The 19,039-nt window shown below is 58.7% G+C and overlaps 2 protein-coding genes across 3 annotated transcripts in view; both read left to right on the top strand.

Moving 5' to 3' along the window:
• The first annotated feature begins 537 nt into the window (after positions 1-537).
• On the top strand, positions 538-10,893 carry TNNT1 (troponin T1, slow skeletal type). 2 transcript variants are annotated; one of them, XM_060175781.1, is made up of 10 exons: positions 538-751; positions 1,386-1,404; positions 2,829-2,892; positions 3,050-3,166; positions 3,270-3,347; positions 4,440-4,553; positions 5,676-5,785; positions 8,145-8,235; positions 8,324-8,364; positions 10,751-10,893. In XM_060175781.1, exons 1-10 carry the CDS (start codon positions 553-555, stop codon positions 10,794-10,796), a joined length of 879 nt encoding a protein of 292 aa, XP_060031764.1. In that variant the 5' UTR covers positions 538-552; the 3' UTR covers positions 10,797-10,893. The 2 variants fall into 2 exon arrangements, with proteins under 2 accessions (XP_060031764.1, XP_060031761.1); XM_060175778.1 differs by having other exon boundaries at positions 1,383-1,404.
• A 3,445-nt stretch (positions 10,894-14,338) lies between these two features.
• Positions 14,339-19,039, top strand: part of PPP1R12C (protein phosphatase 1 regulatory subunit 12C) — a 14,117-nt gene continuing 9,416 nt past the window's right edge. Inside the window, 2 exon segments of the mRNA XM_060175774.1 lie at positions 14,339-14,704; positions 18,366-18,615. Coding sequence (XP_060031757.1) covers positions 14,402-14,704; positions 18,366-18,615 — 553 coding nt within the window. The 5' untranslated portion in view covers positions 14,339-14,401.

Genomic DNA, 19,039 nt, shown 5'->3' with positions numbered 1-19,039 from the left:
TTTTCCTGTCTCCAGCTGCTGCTGTTGGTCCTCAGGTCCCCCCTGGCCATGTCTGACTCGGAGGAGCAGGAATACGAGTGAGTGTGCACGGGGACTTTGGGGGGTCTGCACAGTGGTGTCTGTTGGCTGTTCCTCCCTGGCCTAACACCCCCCCACCCCCGCAGGGAGCAGCCTGAAGGTGAGAGCACTCTGAGCCTGGGACACAGACCCTGTTACTCTCAGCTCCGGACGCACAGGGACCCCAGCATCCTAGTGGAGATTCCGCCCCCCAACCCCAGCCGACCCGGCGCCCCAGGCCCCAGCTCCCCACTCCCAGGACCTTTGCAGAGAATTCTCCGCACTGCCGGGGGGGGGGTGTCTCAGCTGTGACTGGCACCCCCACTCTGCAGCCCCCACCCAGCTCCTAACCCCTCTTCCCTGCCCCACCCCTTCCAGAGGAGGAGGAGGAAGAGGAGGATGAGGCGGAAGGTGAGGCCTGGACTCCGCAGGTCCTGACAGATGCGGGGACCCCCCCACCCAGGTTGTTGGAAGAAATGGGGGGCCGGTCCAGGGATGGAGGCTGGGTGGGGGAGTATTGGCGGGCTGGGGGTCCCCATCACCTCGGCTGCATTTCCTTTCATAGTGTCTCCCTCTCTCCCCTCCCGCACCCGGCTTGGCCGCACCCCTTGCCGCCCCTACCGCACCCCCACATCCCTGCTTCTCCTCCCTACTTCCCCAGCCCTCGAGGAGCCGAAGCCGGTGGCAGAGCGAGGTAACCGCGGCCGCTTGGCTTCCAGACACCGATTTCGGAGAGCACGGGTCCCCCGCCCCGGCCCGCGAGGATCGGGTCCCGCGCCCCTAACACGCAGCTCTGCGGGCCTTTAAGCCCCGGGCCGCGCGCGCCCCTGGTGGCCGCGCGGGGAATGGCTCCGAGGCCGCCCCCACGCCCCATACATTCAAAGGTTGGGGCGTGAGTTGCAGGAGGGGGTACCCCCGGATGCTGGAGTTCTGAGTCCCCAAAGGGTGGGAGACGCGAAGTGGGGGTGTAATTCCTAACGGAGAGAGAGAGTCTAGTGGCCCCGAGCTGCTTGGTCTTAATGGAGCAAGGCTGGCGCTCTGGCTGTAGACGGGTGGGGTCTGGGGCTTTGAGCCCTCGGATCCTCAGAAAAGTGGGGGTAGGGGTTCCCCACAACAGCTCTGAATGTATATCTGATGAGTGTGAGCTCCCTCTTTTCCGGTCACCCCAATTCCTCTCCCTCCTTCCTCCATCCCCCCTTCCCAGAGCAGCTGCAGGAGGAAGCTGACGTTCAGAATGTTTTTTGGGGGGTGTGTAGGGGCCCTCCTCAGAATTTCACACACTCCAGGAGCTCTTGCTAATCGTTTCTTTGTGTCCCCGGAACGAGAAGAGGAGCGCCCCAAGCGGAGGTGAGGCCCCAGAGGGCTCGGGGTCCCATTGTCGACCCCCATCCATCTCCAGAGATGGGCAGAGAGGAAGGTGGTGAGGGGGTGTGGGAGACTAAGACCCAGGAAGGACAGTAAGGATCCCCTTCCGTCAGCAAACCCTGCAGGCCCTGGCTGCCCAGGACCAGAGGTGCCACCCAGAAGTGGGTCTGAGGCAGTCAAGGAAGGCTTTCTGGGGGAGGTGAGGGTAGTTCCCAGGATGGAGGAATACAGCTGCTGATGGCAGTGGGGGAGACATTGCAACCATCTATGGTGAGGATGGTGAGCACTCAAGCAAGAAAACTCGAAAATAGGGGTAGCCCAGAGGCGGTGCTGCGGTGGGGATGGGGCAGGAGCACAGGACGTTGGTGCCCAGGCTCCAGGCCCATCCCTGGGGCTGCCAGGTTAATACTTTAGTTCCTCTCTCTCGTGTGAAACTCTCTCTAGCTCATTTACTATTTATTATTTACTCATTTATATATTACATTACATTATATATACATACATACATACATATATATATATATAAACTTTTAAAAGAATCAATCAGGGCTGGGGAGACAGCATAATATGCCTGGAAGCTCTGAGGCTGCAGGTTCAGTCCTCAGCACCACCACAAAGCACAGCTGAGCAATGCTCTGGAAAAACAAATATATATATGTAAACAAATATGAACTAGTTGGGCATCAAAGACGCATACTAATTATGCAACAGATTCTCCTGCCTGAGTCTTGGACATGGCAAGTTCAATCCCCTGCACCACCATAAACTTCACAATGCTGGGGGCGGGGAGAATTAAATAGAATAGAAATTTACTAGTCATATTAAATAAGTCAGACAGGCGGGGTAGATAGCATAAACGGTCTATAAAGAGATTCTCCTGCCTGAAGCTCCAAGGACCCAGGTTCAGTCCCCTGCACCACCACCAGCCAGAGCTGAGTAAAAAAAAAAAAAAAAAAAAAATTATAGGGAGTTGGGTGGTAGCGCAGCGGGTTAAGCGCAGGTGGCATAAAGCACAAGGACCGGTGTAAGGATCCCGGTTCGAGCCCCCGGCTCCCCACCTGCAGGGGAGTCGCTTCACACGCGGTGAAGCAGGTCTGCAGGTGTCTCCCTCCCTCCCTCTCTGTCTTCCCCTCCTCTCTCCATTTCTCTCTGTCCTATCCAACAACGATGACATCAATAACACAACAATAATAACTACAACAATAAAAAAAAAACAGTAAGGTCACAAAAGGGAATAAATATTAAAAAATATATATAATAATTTATAAAAAGAGAGACGACACTTTAAATAATGAAGACAAAGGCATTAGGGCCCTGCTCACACCCTACCCTGGGATATAGCCTGAGGATGGGGGGGGCGGTTGTGGGGGTCGAGGGGCTCAGCTGCACCCCTTCTGCCCGCGCAGCCGCCATGTGATCCCCCCGCTGATCCCCCCGAAGATCCCAGAAGGGGAGCGCGTGGACTTCGACGTGAGTGGGGAGGGGACGCCCCACCTGCGGGTCGCGCTCTGCGGCCGCCGCTGGGGCCAGCGCCTGGGTCGGGGGTGGGGGTGGGGGGTCCTGGCTCCCAGCGGAGAGCCCCCCCCAGCTGGGGAGGACCTGGCGCGTTCAGAGCCCCCGCTCCCAGGACATCCACCGCAAGCGCATGGAGAAGGACCTGCTGGAGCTGCAGACGCTCATCGATGTGCACTTCGAGCAGCGCAAGAGGGAGGAGGAGGAGCTCATGGCGCTGAAGGCGCGCATCGTGAGTGGGGGGCCGGGTCGGGGTCGGGGTCGGGGTCGGACCCGGAGACCCGAGGTGGCGGTCGGGGCCCCCGCACCCTCACTGCCTTGCCCCCCACTGCCAGGAGCGGCGTCGGGCAGAGCGAGCGGAGCAGCAGCGCTTCCGGACCGAGAAGGAGCGCGAGCGGCAGGCCAAGCTGGCGGTGGGTCCCCGGGGCACCGGCCCCCCACTCCCGACCGTGCTCGGCCCGGGTGGGTCAGCAAGTGGGGGGAAGCGCAGACCCCACCCCAGGGAAAAAGCATTTAATGACAGAAGAGGGGCCTTCGGTGAGCAGCTGTCAGGGCGCTGCCCAGGCTCGCTCGCTTCTAAATGAAGACGCTAGTGGTTAAGGCTCTCCTGGTGGCGCAGCGGGTTAAGCGCACGTGGCGCAAAGCACAAGGACCGGCATAAGGATCCTGGTTCGAGCCCCCGGCTCCCCACCTGCAGGGGAGTCGCTTCCCAGGCGGTGAAGCAGGTCTGCAGGTGTCTGTCTTTCTCTCCCCTTCTCTGTCTTCCCCTCATCTCTCCATTTCTCTCTCTCCTATCCAACAATGAACAACATCAATAACAACAACAATAATAACTACATCAATAAAAATAAAGCAACATGGGCAACAAAAGGGAATAAATAAATATTTTTTTAAAAAAAGACTCTCCTGCCTGAGGCCCTGAGAGCCCAGGTTCAGTCTCCAGCACCACCATCAGCCGGAGCTCAGCAAGACTCTGGTCTCTCGCTCTTTCTCACTAAAAATAAAGTAAATAAAAATCTCTTTAAGAGAGTTCTGGGGATGGGGTGGTGGTGCATCTAAGTGAGTGCACATTTTACCATGAGCAAAGACCTGGGTTTGAGCCTTCAGGCTCCTACCTGCATGAGCGACGAAGCAGGGCTGCAGGTGCCTGTCTTTCTCTCTCAGGCTCATCTTCCCCTCCTCTCTCAAGTTCTCTCTGTCCTAATAACAATAATAATGATAATAATAATGAACTGAAGAGGAGCGCTCTGGAGAAGCAGAGCATCATTCTGGACTATGCGGGGCTGAGGGTGGACTTGGCCCCCGCACTGAAGCCCTGGGCTCCACGGCTCAGCTTTTCCGGGAGGTGAGGAGCCGGGGCTCCCACAGCCGGGCGTTCCGCCCTCCTCTCTCCTGGGTCTGGCTCGCTGGGAATAGGTGTGGTCTCTTCCCTCCCCCCAGTAGTCCAGCCCCCATCAGGTCAAGGTGGGGTGGGAGAGGGCTGGGGTTGACCCATCTGCCCCCAGGAGGAGAAGATGCGGAAGGAGGAGGAAGAGGCCAAAAAGCGGGCCGAGGATGAGGCCAAGAAGAAGAAGGTTCTGTCCACCATGGGGGCCCACTTTGGGGGCTACCTGATCAAGGCGAGTGCAGCCCTCAGGGCCTGGGGGGCCAGGAGCTGGGTGTGGGGGGGAGGGCCTGAGGGACCCCCCCCCGTGTAGGGAGGAGGGACTGGGGACCCCTGGGTGTGAGGAGGAGGGGCTGGGGGACCCCTGGGTGTGAAGGAGGAGAGGCTGGGGGACCCCTGGGTGTGAGGGAGGAGAGGCTGGGGACCCCTGGGTGTGAGGGAGGAGGGGCTGGGGGACCCCTGGGTGTGAGGGAGGAGAGGCTGGGGACCCCTGGGTGTGAGAGGAGGGGCTGGGGACACCTGGGTGTGAGGGAGGAGGGGCTGGGGACCCCTGGGTGTGAGGAGGAGGGGCTGGGGATCCCTGGGTGTGAGAGGAGGGGCTGGGGACACCTGGGTGTGAGAGGAGGGGCTGGGGGACCCCTGGGTGTGAGGGAGGAGGGGCTGGGGGACCCCTGGGTGTGAGGCAGGAGGGGCTGGGGACCCCTGGGTGTGAGGAGGAGGGGCTGGGGGACCCCTGGGTGTGAGGGAGGAGGGGCTGGGGGACCCCTGGGTGTGAGGGAGGAGGGGCTGGGGACCCCTGGGTGTGAGGGAGGAGGGGCTGGGGGACCCCTGGGTGTGAGGGAGGAGGGGCTGGGGGACCCCTGGGTGTGAGAGGAGGAGCTGGGGGACCCCTGGGTGTGAGGGAGGAGGGGCTGGGTGACCCCCTGTTGTGGGGGACCCCTGGGTGTGAGGAGGAGGGGCTGGGGGACCCCTGGGTGTGAGGAGGAGGGGCTGGGGACCCCTGGGTGTGAGGGAGGAGGGGCTAGGGGACCCCTGGGTGTGAGTAGGAGGGGCTGGGGGACCCCTGGGTGTGGGGGAGGAGGGGATGGGGGACCCTGGGTGTGATGGTGGAGGGGCTGGGGACCCCTGGTTGTGAGGAGGAGGGGCTGGCGTCCCCTGGGTGTGAGGAGGAGGGACTGGGGACCCTGGGTGTGAGGAGGAGGGGCTGGAGACCCCTTGGTCTGCGGGATCTCTGGGCCTTAGGGGGGATGAGTTCGGGACTCTTGGGTGTGAGGGAGCTGGTGTACCGGGGTGCAGACCCCCATATCATAGAGGGGCGTCATGAGGTCCCCCCTTCACTGGTCTTGGGCTCCTTCAGGCCGAGCAGAAGCGGGGCAAGCGGCAGACCGGCCGCGAGATGAAGCAGCGCATCCTGTCGGACCGGAAGAAGCCTCTGGACGTGGAGCACCTGGGGGAGGAGCAGCTCCGGTAGGAGGGAGCCTCATCCCTGCAGGGTGCTCGAAGCCGGCTCCCGCGCATGCGTGTGTCCCTGGGCTGGCCGCCCGCTGCCCTGCTCGCCTGGCCCCTGGGCAGGGAAGGCAGCGCGCAGGCGCAGTAAGACTCGGCCATGGAGATGCAGGCCTGCAAGGCTGTCTCCCAGCCCATGTTTCCCCCTTTGGTTAAAGATTATGATTGTCATTGTCATTGTTATTATTATTATTTTTGATATTTAGGTATTCCCTTTTGTTGCCCTTGTTGTTTTATTGTTGTAGTTATTACTGTTGTTGTTATTGATATAGTCGTTGTTGGATAAGACAGAAATGGGGAGAGGAGGGGATGACAGAGAGGGGGAGAGAAAGACAGACACCTGCAGACCTGCTTCACCTGTGAAGACTTGTGAAGCGACTCCCCTGCAGGTGGGGAGCCGGAGGCTTGAACCGTGGTCTCTACGCGGGTCCTTGTGCTTTGCAGCCAACCCGCTTAACCCGCTGCGCTACCACCCGACTCTCTGATGTTGTTGTTGTTATTATTATTATTTTGCCTCCAGGCTTATTGCTGGGGCTCGGTGCCTGCCCTAGGAATCCACTGGTCCTAGAGGCTATTTTTCCCATTTTATTGCCCTTGTTGTTGTGCTTGATGTAGTTGTTATTGATGTCGTTGTTGTTGTTGGAAAGGACAGAGAGAAATGGAGAGAGGAGGGAGACAGAGAGGAAGAGAGAAAGATAGACACCTGCAGACTTGCTTCACAACTTGCTAAGCGACCTCCTGCAGGTGGGGAGCTGGGGGCTCCAAGCGGGATCCTTACTTAGGCCTTGGCGCTTGGCTCTTGGCTTGTTATTATTATTTTAATGAGAGAGAGAAACCAGAGTCATGCTGAGCTCTGGCTGATGGCGGTGCTGAAGACTGAACCTAGGATCTCTGAGCCTCAGGCAGGAGAATCATTTTGTAGAACCATGAAGCTGTCTCTCCACCCCCATCATCATCATCATCATCATCATCATCGTCATCATCATCATCATCATCGTCATCATCATCATTGGTTATTCCTCCAGAGCCCTGCTCAGCTCTAGCTGCTGGTGGTGTTGGGGATTGAAGCTGGGACCTCAGAGACTAAGCATGAAAATCTTGCAAGGGAGTCGGGCTGTAGCGCAGCGGGTTAAGTGGGAACGGGGGTAAGGACTCCACCTGCAGGGAAGTCATTTCACAGTGGTGAATCAGGTCTGCAGGTGTCTGTCTTTCCCCCTCTCTGCCCCTCCTCTCTCCATTTCTCTGTCCTATCTAACAACGATGACATCAATAACAACAACAATAATAGCTACAACAACAATAAAAAAACAAGGTCAACAAAAGGGGAAGATAAATAAATATTAAAAAATAAAAAAATCCTTTGCAGAACCATTATGCTGTTTCCCCAGCAGCATTATTGTTATTTTTAAAATCGGTATTAGTGCTTTTATAATAATTAACAAGATGGTGCGATCACAAGAGTACAATTCCACACAGTTCCTACCACCAGAGTTCTGTGTCCCATCCCTCCATTGAAAGCTTCCCTGTTCCTTATCCCTCTGGAAGTATGGACCCAAATTCTTTATGGGGTGCAGAACGTGGGAGTTCTGGCTTCTGTAATCACGTCTCCACTGGACATGGATGTTGCCAGGTGGATCCATATCCCCCAGCCTGTTTCTGTCTTTCACAAGTAGGGCAGGGCTCTGGGGAGGTGGGGTTCTGGCACTCAGACCTGTTATTTATTTTCTACCAGAATACTGTTCAGTTCTGGCATAAGGTTATGTCAGGGCTTTAATGTATGATTTTCAGGGTCTGAGGCAGCTTCTTTTTAATATATATATTCCGCCTGCCCTTAAACCAGAGCCCTGCTCAGCTCTGGATATTGATGGTGCTGGGGATTGAACCTGGGAACTCAGAGCCCCAGGCAGGAGAGCCTGTTGTGTGAACTGCCGTGTTCTCTCTCCAGCACCACTTCCTTGCACCCACCACCGCTCCTGCACATGTGGCTTTATTTCCCCACTTTGGGGGAAGCCAGACAGGACCTTAGAGAAACCAGTCAGTCACAGTCACAAAACGGAGGATGGCGGAACCCCGCGGGGACCAGGGCTTTCAGGGCCTTTGGCAAGGGCATTCTTCCGCCATGGGAAGTCTCAGTGGTGGCTCGGACACACCCTCAGCTTCCAGTCGCTGAGGGAACTGAAGGGCCCCAGGACGCTGGGCTGCAGCTGGGACCAGCTGGCCATGTGTGCTGGGGGCTTCCTCTGCCCTGCAGGCCTGCGTGTGGTGGGGGGGGGAGTGGTGGTGGTGGATTTCCCTGAAGGCGCTTGACTTCTGCGTCCAGGGAGAAGGCCCAGGAGCTGCTGGACTGGATCCACCAGCTGGAGTCCGACAAGTTCGACCTGATGGAGAAGCTGAAGCAGCAGAAGTATGAGGTGAGCTGTGAGCTGGACTTCTGTCCCCGGAGGGGCCTGGGGGCGGTGGGGGCAGCCGTCAACTCCACTTCCTCCTGGGTTTCTGCAGATCAACGTGCTTTACAACCGCATCAGCCACGCCCAGAAATTGTGAGTGAAACAAGGCTGTACATGTCTATCTGTCTCTCTCCTCCATCTCCCCCTCCTCTCCAGATTTCTGGCTATCTCTGTCAATTAAACAGAGATAATAGTAGTAATAAGGGAGTTGGGTGGTAGCGCAGCGGGTTAAGCGCATGTGGCGCTAAGCGCAAGGACCGGCGTAAAGATCCCGGTTCAAGCCCCCGGCTCCCCACCTGCAGGGGAGTCACTTCATAGGCGGTGAAGCAGGTCTGCAGGTGTCTGTCTTTCTCTCCCCCTCTCTGTCTTCCCCTCCTCTCTCCATTTCTCTCTCTCCTATTCAACAACAACGACAACAACAATAACTACAACAATAAAACAACAAGGGCAAGAAAAGGGAATAAATTAATAATTTAAAAATAGTAATAATAAAACTTTAAAAAAAAACAGAGGGAAAGCATAAATAAAGAGGGAGGGAGAGAGAGGTTTGCTTCACCACTCTTGAAGCTTCCCACCTGCCAGTGGGGAAGCAGTGACATCAACCTGGGTCCTTGCTTGCGGGATTAACCAGGTGTGTCACTGCCTCGTCCACACCCTTCATCTTGTTCTCAGGCACTCTGAGCCCCATGCTCCTCTTCCATTCTTGGGGTCTCTGAGTTCCCTGCCCTTGTCCATTTTCTTGATCCTGGCTCTCCTTTCATTGTGGGGTGTCCAGCTCGGACCCTCCTCCCAGCCTGGGAGTGTCTGAGCCCAAAGTGTGTCTCCAGGTTTCTCTGCCCTGCCCCTCATGCCCTACACCCTGTGAGTCTCACCCCCTGTGTCCCGTTCTCTCTGCTTGACCTCTTTCTCTATCTTCTCAGTACCCTCTGCCTGGTCAGTGTCAGGGGTCTTAATCCCCATTTGTTTTGTTTAAGATTTTTTTTAACTTTATTTAATTTGATAGGACAGAGATACATGGAGAGGGAAGGGGGATAGAAAGGGAGAGAGAGAGAGAGACAGAAAGACACAGGTAGCCTCGCTTCACCACTCGTGAAGCTTTCTCCCTGCAGGTGAGGAACAGGGGACTTGAACCTGGGTCCTTGCACATGGTAGTGTGCACTTAACCAGGAGTGCCATAGCCCAGCCCCTCAACCCCCATTTCTAAGTCCCTTGAACCAGGGATGGAGGGAGGGAGTTGGACCAGACAGGGGACACCTGACCACCTCAGAGGACCCAGGGATCCTGACATGGAGTGAGTGGACGCTAGGGGTGCCCTGGTCGCCCATCATGAAGAAGGACCCCAGAGTCAGCAGTGGAGATGGGCACCCTGCAGCCAGTGCAGTTCACCCCAGCAGTGGGGACCCCCAGGGACACCTTTGTTTTCCCCATGCCCAGCCCCACTGGGCCCCTGCTGCCCTGGGGGGCTGTTTCAGAGACCCCTCGAGTCCCACACTCAGCTCTCCAACCATTGTGTCCAGCCTAGCTGGGGTGTCCAAGAGGATCGTCAAACCTGTGGGGGGCACGCCCATGGATAAATGGGTGCCGGGGGTGGGGAATGGGCGGTGTAGCACCCGGTTAAGCGCACATAGTACCATGCACAACGACCTGGGTTCAAAGCCCTTGTTCCTCACAGGCAGGGGGAAGGCTCCATGAGCGGTGAAGCAGGTCTGCGAGTGTCTGTGTTTCTTTCCTGCTCTCTGTCTCTCCCTCCTCTCCCCTCTCAGTTTCTCTTTGTCCTGTCAAATAAAAACAGAAAGAAAGGGAGTTGGGCGGTGGCGCAGCGGGTTAAGCGCACGTGGCGCCAAGTGCAAGGACCGACCGGCTTAAGGATCCCGGTTCGAGCCCCCCGGATCCCCACCTGCAGGGGAGTCGCTTCACAGGCGGTGAAGCAGGTCTGCAGGTGTCTGTCTTTCTCTCCCCCTCTCAGTCTTCCCCTCCTCTCTCCATTTCTCTCTGTCCTATCCAACAACAACGACATCAATAACAACTATAATAACTACAAGAATAAAAAACAAGGGCAACAAAAGGGAATAAAGAATTATAAAAACAACAACAAACAAACAGAAAGAAAAAAAATGACCACCGGGAGCTGTGGATTTGTAGTGTAGGCACCAAGCCCCAGTGATTAGCCTGCTGGCCAAAAAAAAAGTGGGTCCTGGAGGGGTCAAGGGTCAACTGTCCTTTCTTCCTTGTTCTGGCTCCAGCCCCTCTCTTGCTCCCCCTCTCTTGTCCTCTCACCCCTCCCTCCCCCCCTCAGCCACCCAGCACCCCTCCATCACAGATATCCGTCAGCACCCCCAGTGACATAGTCCACCTGTCTGTGGGACCTTTGACCCTCAACCACGCTGCTTCCTCTGTGTGGGTGGGGGCAGGGCAGCAATCTGGGGGATCCCCCCAGAGGCAAAGAGCCCTTCCTCCTGACCCTTTCTTTCTCCTGCAGCCGGAAGGGGGCAGGGAAGGGCCGCCTTGGAGGCCGCTGGAAGTGAGGACCTGGGGGCCTGTGGGGAGCACCCTGGAGGACCCAGGATACTATGGAGAGCCTGACCCCTCTGTAGCCGGAAATAAACATTTCCTTTGTGAGCACCTGCTGACCTCTTTTGTTAACACACACCTGGGGGCATGGTCAGGGCTGGGAGAGGGGGAACTTTCTAGAAGGTAAGCCCAAAGATTCATGGTTTCTGGGAGGGGGGAGTGGAAGGTGTTGGCTAAAGGGAAGGGGGTCGCTTGGGGGTTGGAAATAATCTAGAGTTAGACGTGAAGGCGGCACAGCCTTGTGACTCTAGAAAACCCACTGACTCTTACTGTTGAAAACAACTAACTTTTAGGAATGTGATTTGGATTTCAACATGAAAAGATGACAAACCAGGGCTGCTGAGATAGCGCCATGGTTCTGCACAGGACTCTCCTGCCTTAGGCTCTGGGCCCCAGGTTCAATCCCCAGCACCACCATCAGTCAGTACCCTGATATTCCTCTTTCTAAAATAATAATAATATATCTCACAGCACTTGCCGTGCTGCTGGGAGGGGCTGTGGTGCCTCTCTTCTCCCTTTCCCTTTGTGTCTCTGCTATAAAAAAAGAATGGGGAGTCGGGTGGTGGCACAGGTGGCGCCAAGTGCGAAAACCGGCGTAAGGATCCCGGTTCGAGCCCCCGGCTCCCCACCTGCAGGGGAGTCGCTTCACAGGCGGTGAAGCAGGTCTCCAGGTGTCTGTCTTTCTCTTCCCCTCTCTGTCTTCCCCTCCTCTCTCCATTTCTCTCTGTCTTATCCAACAATGACAACATCAATAACAACAACAACAACAACAATAAGAAAACAACAAGGGCAACAAAAGGGAATAAATAAATAAACATTAAAAAAAGAAGAAGAATGAAAAGTCAGCCCAAGAGTGTTGACATCACACATCTTTGAAGTCCCAGCCCCACAAAAGAGGAGGAAGAGGAGGAGGCAGCAAAGGAGAATGGGTGGGGGAAGGAGGAGGCCTTCCCTGACACTCTCCAAGGGCAGCTGTCAAATGTCAGAAGCAGGAAGGATGCTCACCCCTGTCCCCACACTGGATGCAACAGTGAACTGGCTGCTCTGTGAATGTCCTCCCTTCACTCCTTTATCAGATTGCATAGTAGGAAACCAATTTCTGTCTAGTTTTCTGCTGTTGCAGGAGAAAAGGGATATCATCTTCCTCTTATCTTTCCGTGGCAACTTCCACCACAGAGAGGAGGGCCCACGTTCCAAGGTTAATTATCCAAATTAACCAGGAAAGCAAACAGCAGTGCTGAGAAGCAAAATAAACTGCTCTGTGGACAAGAAGAGGCCAAGTAAGCACTGGCGTGAAGGGGAAGCAAAACGGACCGTCCATGGCCCCACTGACCTACCTGGGTCCTTGGAGCCATTTTTTCCTTTTAAGATATTAGTTATTTATAATATTATTTATCTATTCTCTATATAGAAAGGTTAGCTACATATCTTTTTTTATTTTACTTATTAGCTAGGGACACAGAGAAATCAAGAAGGGAGGGGAGAGAGACAGGGAGAGAGACAGAGAAACACCTGCAGCCCTGCTTCACCACTCATGAAGCTTCTCCCCTGCTGGTGGAGACCAGGGGACCTGAAGCCGGGCGCTTTCATTGGGTCGCATGTGTGCTCTACCAGGTGCACTACCTGGTCCCACAGATTTATTTCCTCATTAATAAGAGAGAGTGGGAGAAAGTATACATACGTTGCTGTGAATCAGATTCTGGACCTTGTGCTTGAGAGTCCGAGGCTTTATCCACAACCGTATTGCTTTCTTAAGCGGATAGGAAGCAGACGCGTGGCCAGCCAGGAAGTGGGCAGAGCTACCACCAGACCCCAGGCTGCCTGAGCTGAGCTACCATTCTTCTCCTTCTCCTCCATCTTCCTTTTTCTCTCTCACACACATTAGTAATTTTATTTACTTATTCTAATCAATTTTTGTTTTAGTCATTCTGTTCATTTTTAGTTGATTTAACATTGTTTCTCAATATTGAAAAGTTTTAGAATTACACTTCCTCTCTCACACACGAGTACTTTTATTTATTTATTCTAATACAATTTTTGTTTTAGTCATTCTGTTCACTTTTAGTTGATGTAGCATGGTTTCCCAATTGTTGTTTTCGACGGGTTAGGTTGTTTTCGCAGGGCTGGCTTCACGGGCGGGTAACAGACGACCAGGGACTCATGGCTGGGTTGTAGGCAGTATCTCTTTATTCATGCAGGACGCAGCACAATCTAAGCTGAGCTAAGCTAAACTCAAGGTACAGTACTGTAAAACTCACAATGCTGTCTTTATATATACTTGCCAAGTAGGGTGGAAACAGGGTGTGACATAGAGAGGGTGGAGAGAAAAGTGACTGGTGACAATCAGAGTGTGACAAGGAGAGGATCAGGGTGTGACAAGGAGAGGGGGTGGAGCAAAAACATATCATGAAACAGTGGGGATTGAACCAATGCCCTGGAGGGAGGTGCTTGTTAACAGCGGTTATATAAATAGAATGAAGTGGTTATGTAAATAGAATAGTGTTAAGCAGGGGGGATTTAAACCTAATGAAACAGAAGGGGTCTCATGCATACCAACACCCAATGTTGAAAAGTTTTAGAATTATACTTTCTCTCACACACACATTTTTGAGCCCAAGCTGCATTTCCCAGCATGTGCTGCTGGCACTCCGGGGCCCTTAGAAGCTTATTTCCCACAGCGCGCCGCTGTTTCCAGACCTAGGGGCCTGTTCACTCACTCAGTCAAGACTGCATACACTCGCTCGTTCCTCCACCCATGTATCAATCCATTTGTTCTTTCAGTCATCCGACACCCACACATTCATTCATCCATTTGTTGGCTCATGGAGATGTGCATTCGCTCACTCACTTCTTCCTTCGCCCATCATCCATCCACTTGTCCATTTGTTCATTCTTTCACTCGTCCCTTCATGCGTTCATTTGTTCATCCGTTCACCTGTCCTTTTGTTCATCTACCCATCCATCTATCCACCACCCACTCATCCATCTATCCACCACCTACCTACACATCCACTTATCCGCCCATCCATCCGTCCATCCTTCCACCACCCATCCACTCATCCCTCGACCATGCATGCATGCAGGCATGCATTCATCCATCGATCCGTTGGCTCATTCGTTCCGTTGTGCATTTGCTCACTCCTTCTTCCTTCATCCATCACCCTTCCTTCCACCTGTGCGTTTTATTCATTCGTTCAAACATGCTTTCGCAGCGGTTCTGTTGGGTTCAGTGCCTGTCCTCGCTTCCAGAAGGAGCAGGACGGAAGTCAAGTCTCGCTGTGGCAGTTGCATGAGCCCCGCCGCCGACCAGCTCTCCCGGCTCTGGGCCGCCTTCCCACGCGGGGCGCGGGGCGCGGGGCCCGGGAACTACACTTCCCAGCAGCCCCCGGGGCAGCCCCTCCCGCCGGGGACTCCATTTCCCGGCGCGCCCCGGGGCTGCGCGGTGACGTCCCGGGCGTGCGTGCCGTGGGCGTGGCGGCGCGGCTCCCGGCGGCCCCCGCGGCGGGCGGCGGTCCGGGCTCGCGGCCGCAGGGGCCGGGCGGGCGGCCGCGGCGGAGCCATGTCCGGCGAGGACGGGCCGGGCGCGGCGGCGGCGGCGGCCCGCGAGCGGCGGCGGGAGCAGCTGCGGCAGTGGGGCGCGCGCGCGGGCGCCGAGCCGGGCCCCGGGGAGCGGCGGGTCCGCACCGTGCGCTTCGAGCGCGCCGCCGAGTTCCTGGCGGCCTGCGCGGGCGGCGACCTGGACGAGGCGCGGCTGATGCTGCGCGGGGCCGAGCCCGGCGCCGACCCGGGTCCCGCCGCCCCGCCGCCCGCCCGCGCCGTGCTGGACGCCACCAACGCCGACGGCATCAGCGCGCTGCACCAGGTACCGCCAGCCCCCGCCGGCCGCAGCTCGAACCCGGGGCCGGGCGCCCAGCCGGGGTCTTTCCCCTCCAGCCCGGGGCCCTGAACCCCGATCCCGGGGCCCTGAACCCCGATCCCGGGGCCCTGAACCCTGATCCCGGGGCCCTGAACCCTGATCCCGGGGCCCTGAACCCCCATCCCGGGGGTCCTACCCTCCACCCCGGGGCCCTGAACCCTGATCCCGGGGCCCTGAACCCTGATCCCGGGGCCCTGAACCCCCATCCCGGGGGTCCTTCCCCTCCACCCCGGGGCCCTGAACCCTGATCCCGGGGACCCGAACCCCCATCCCGGGTCTTTCATCTCCATCCCGGGGCCGGGCGCCCAGCCGGGGTCTTTCCCCTCCACCCCGGGGCCCTGAACCCTGATCCCGGGGCCCTGAACCCTGATCCCGGGGCCCTGAACTCCCATCCCGGGGTCTTTGACCTCCACCCCAGGGACCTGAACACTGATCCTGGGGCTTTGCACCCCATCCCGGGGGTCCTTCACCTCCACCCCGGGGCCCTGAACCCCCGTCCCGGGTCATTCATCTCCACCCCGGGGGCCCTGAAACCTGATCCCGGGGCCATAAACCCCCATCCCAGGGTCTTTCACCTCCACCCCGGGGCCCTGAACCCCCAACCCGGGGCCCTGAACCCCCATCCTGGATCTTTCACCTCCACCCCGGGGCCCTGAACTCCCATCCCGGGGCCCTGAACCCCGATGCGGGGTCATTCATCTCCACCCCGGGGCCTTTCACCCCCATCCCGGGGCCATAAACCCCCATCCCAGGGTCTTTCACCTCCACCCTGGGTCCCTGAACCCCGATGAGGGGTCATTCATCTCCATCCCGGGGGTCTTTCACCTCCACCCCGGGGGTCTTTCACCTCCACCCCGGGGCCCTGAACCCTGATCCTGGGGCTTTGCACCCCATCCCGGGGGTCTTTCACCTCCACCCCGGGGTCTGGTGCCCCCAAACCCGGGGCCTTGCACCCCATCCTGGGCCTTTGCACCTCCGTCTCGGGGCCTTCTATCCCCATCCCGGGGCCTTGAACCCCGATCCCGAGTGCCTGCACCCCGATCCCCAGACCCGTGGCCTCCATCCCCGGGCCCTGCACCCCCATCCCGGCGCCCCACACCCTGAGTCCGGGCCCAGCGTCCCAAGTCCCGGCCCCCCTGCACCCCAAGCCCCCAGCCAGCCCACCCTCTGCCCGGCGTCCACCTTCGGGCCTCCAGCCCCCCAGCCTGTCCCAGTGAGGGTCTCCTGCCCGGCGCCCTGAGCTTCCTCCGGGGTCCCTGACCCTCAGCCCTGGTCCCCTTGCACCCCAACTTTATGGCCCCTGTCCGCCTACACCAGCAGACGCCCTGTGCATCCTCCCTCAGGTCCCTGCCGGCCCCCAGCCCACCTCCGGCCTGTGGTGCCCCCTCCTCACCCCCCAGCACCCCGCTTCAGCACTGACCCTGGTCACCCCAGGCCTCCCCTCCCTGTCGCTCTGTCCTCCTTGCCGCCGCCACCCACTTCTGGTGCTGAGATTCTGCCCTCGTCACCGTGCCCCCTTTGCTCTGCCAGCCCCCCACGAGGGCCCAGCTGGGCCACCTCTCCTGCCAGCTCCCTGCTGGGCCTGGGTGCTGTCCCCTCCCTGCAGGCGCTGCTGTCAGTGGGAACAGCCTCGTCTTCCTCCCCCGGCCTGTCGACCCCTCTCCCAGCCTCGCCGCCCCGCCACCCGCCTCAGGGCAGCTTGTGCCACCTGGCTCCCCGGCCTGGTCACTTCACCTGCTCTTCCTGGGGCCTGTGGCACCTCTTGCCTCCCGAGTCGTGTCCCCCCACCCCCCGCCACAGCTCCGTGTCCTGGGTTCTGGAAGCCGTCACCCCCCCACACACACACCCACCACTCGAGCCCCAGTGCCTCCCAGTACTTCTCTCTGTTCCTGGGGTCCCTGGGCCAGGATGGTGGCAGGGACCCCCTCCCCCAAGGTCACATGCTCCCACTGACCCTAGCCCCTTCCTCTCTGCAGGAGGCCCTGGGGAGGGCGGTGGGTGGGGGGTGGGGGTGCCTGGTGAGCCCCCTATCTTCTGCAGCTCAGGAGACAGTCTGTGACTTCATCCCCTCAGCTGTGTCTTATGCTCTGCCTCAGTTTCCCACCTGTCCAGCCGTTAGTGGTCAGCTTCTTGTGACGGGGCTTCTTCCTGCAGGAGGAGGGGTGCAGGTGTCCTAGTGCCCACCGGGGCAGTCCCTCTGGAGGGGGGTGACTGCAGACTCTGTGCCCCTTCCCTGCACCAGCCCTGGTGGTCCTGGACTTTCTCCAGGGGGTCGTCACACATAATCTTTACTTGTTCTCTGCCAGAGCCCTGCTCCGTTCTGGCTTATGGTTTTGATTGGAATGAGAGAGAATTTGAAAGGAAAGGGGGATACAGAGGGAGAGAGACCTGCAGCACTGTATCACAGTTTGTGAAGATTTCTCTTTGGGAGTGGGGCCAGGGGCCTTGAACCCAGGTCCTGGTGCACCATAGCGTGCGCCCTTAGCTAGACACGCCGCTGCCCAGCCCCGTGAAAGTCTGCATAGCCATGTGCTCCCCTCTGGCCCCAGGCGGAGCCCTCCCTGGTACCCCTTGACCTGTACTCGTCTGCCTTGTCGGGGGACCCCCTCACTACATACTCGCTTCTCAGGACCTCATGGGGGCTTGGAGAATTGGAGTTGGGGGGGGCTGGGTTTAGCTTGTGTCTGACAGTGTCTCACCCCTTTCTGTCTGTCTGTCTGAGACAGACCTGAGGCCTCAGGACACCCCCAGGTCCAGCACACGACAGTGTGGGGTCGCCCCATCGGGGTGAGTCCTGGGGTTCCTCCCTGGGCACCGGGGTCCTCAGGTGGTCTGGAGCCGAAGTAGTCCCTGGTCAGCGTGGTAGGGGAGCTGAGCGGTCAGGGACTGGGCCAGGGTTCCTGCTTCTGCACAAGGAGGGTCCTGAGGGGGCCGGGCAGGGAACGCCTTGGTGCCCGGCTCTGGCTCTGCCTCTGCCTCCGGCTCCGCTTTCCGGGGGTGCCTGCAGGGCCAGGTCCTTGAAAGGGAAAGGCCCCTCTTCCCCCGCGCCCCCCTTCCCCGTCGCCACGGCAACCGGGTGGAAATAAACGCAGCCCAGAGTTCAACCCGTTCCCAGGGCACGTGGCCCCTCTCGCAGCTGAGTTTCCATGACTTCATGCTCTCGGCCCTCGCTGCCCCCCCCTTCCCGCAGATGGGCCGTTGGGAGGTGAGGATGCTGGGGGCCCTGGTCCTGCAGCCACTCCCCACCTGCCCGTGGGCCGAGCCCTCCTGGGGGGGGGCTGACAGTGCAGGGGTGCGGCTGGCAGGTGCTGCATCTCCCTGGCCCCCTCGCCCCGCTGCACTTGCTCCGTCCCCGCCTGCATGCAGGGCCTGGGCAGCTCCTGAGGGGCCTGCCCCCACCCCTCAGCAGAGCCTGGGCTCCAGGTCCAGCGCAGGTGGGAGCGCCCACTCCCCACCTGGGGGGCGTGCCCCTCCTCTCGCCCACTTCCCACTGAGCCCTATGTCTGCAGCGTGGGGAGCAGGGTGGTGTCTGAGTGGGGACGGGTCTTCCCGGGTGGCCTGGGGTGCCGCCAGGAGGGGCTGATGGCCGCCCCCCCCCCCCTCCCAGGCCTGCATCGATGAGAATCTGGAGGTGGTCCGCTTCCTGGTGGAGCAGGGCGCCACGGTGAACCAGGCGGACAACGAGGGCTGGACGCCCCTGCACGTGGCCGCGTCCTGCGGCTACCTGGACATCGCCAGCTACCTCCTGAACCACGGCGCCAACATCGCCGCCGTCAACAGCGACGGGGACCTGCCTCTGGACCTGGCCGAGGCCGACGCCATGGAGGGGCTGCTCCGAGCTGAGATCGCTTGCCGAGGTGTGGCCCCTCACCCCGCTGGACTCTGTGCCACTGTGGCCCGGGGCAGGGTGGGCGCGCCTTGCTCGGGGTCCCCGCCACTGCTGGGGAGGAAGCAGCCCACTGAGTTCCCTCTTGTGGGGTGCCGGGACCCCAAGTCTGTGGCCGGCCCTGCTCTCATTCCGGGGGGCATGTTCGCATGCGACCTTCCCCCAGGGTGGCGCCCGGCCCCCTCCCCCCCATCTCCTGTCCTGTCACGGCAGGCGGGAGCTGGGTCTCAGCTGTAGGGGTGCGGCAGCCAGCCTCACGGCTCTGGGGCCTGTGCCTTTTGGGGACCCTGTAGAGACTCCCAGGCTGTGGCTCTGGGGGCTGACTCATTGGTGGAGTCGGGCAGGAGGCACTGCCTGGGCTGGGGGTGGGATCCGGGTCCAGAGTGGGTGAAAAG

The sequence above is a fragment of the Erinaceus europaeus genome, chromosome 2 (assembly GCF_950295315.1).
Source record: "Erinaceus europaeus chromosome 2, mEriEur2.1, whole genome shotgun sequence".
In the NCBI taxonomy this organism is placed as follows: domain Eukaryota; kingdom Metazoa; phylum Chordata; class Mammalia; order Eulipotyphla; family Erinaceidae; genus Erinaceus; species Erinaceus europaeus.
This window is presented reverse-complemented; position numbering and strand designations above follow the sequence as displayed.

Bases quoted from the DNA above. Each gene is read 5' to 3' on its own strand.
- TNNT1 (XM_060175778.1), top strand. From the start codon at position 553: ATGGAGGCTGGGTGGGGGAGTATTGGCGGGCTGGGGGTCCCCATCACC. The intron at 4,554-5,675 runs GCGAGTGCAGCC...GGGCTCCTTCAG, and splicing joins TTGGGGGCTACCTGATCAAG to GCCGAGCAGAAGCGGGGCAA. The intron at 5,786-8,144 runs GTAGGAGGGAGC...TTCTGCGTCCAG, and splicing joins CTGGGGGAGGAGCAGCTCCG to GGAGAAGGCCCAGGAGCTGC.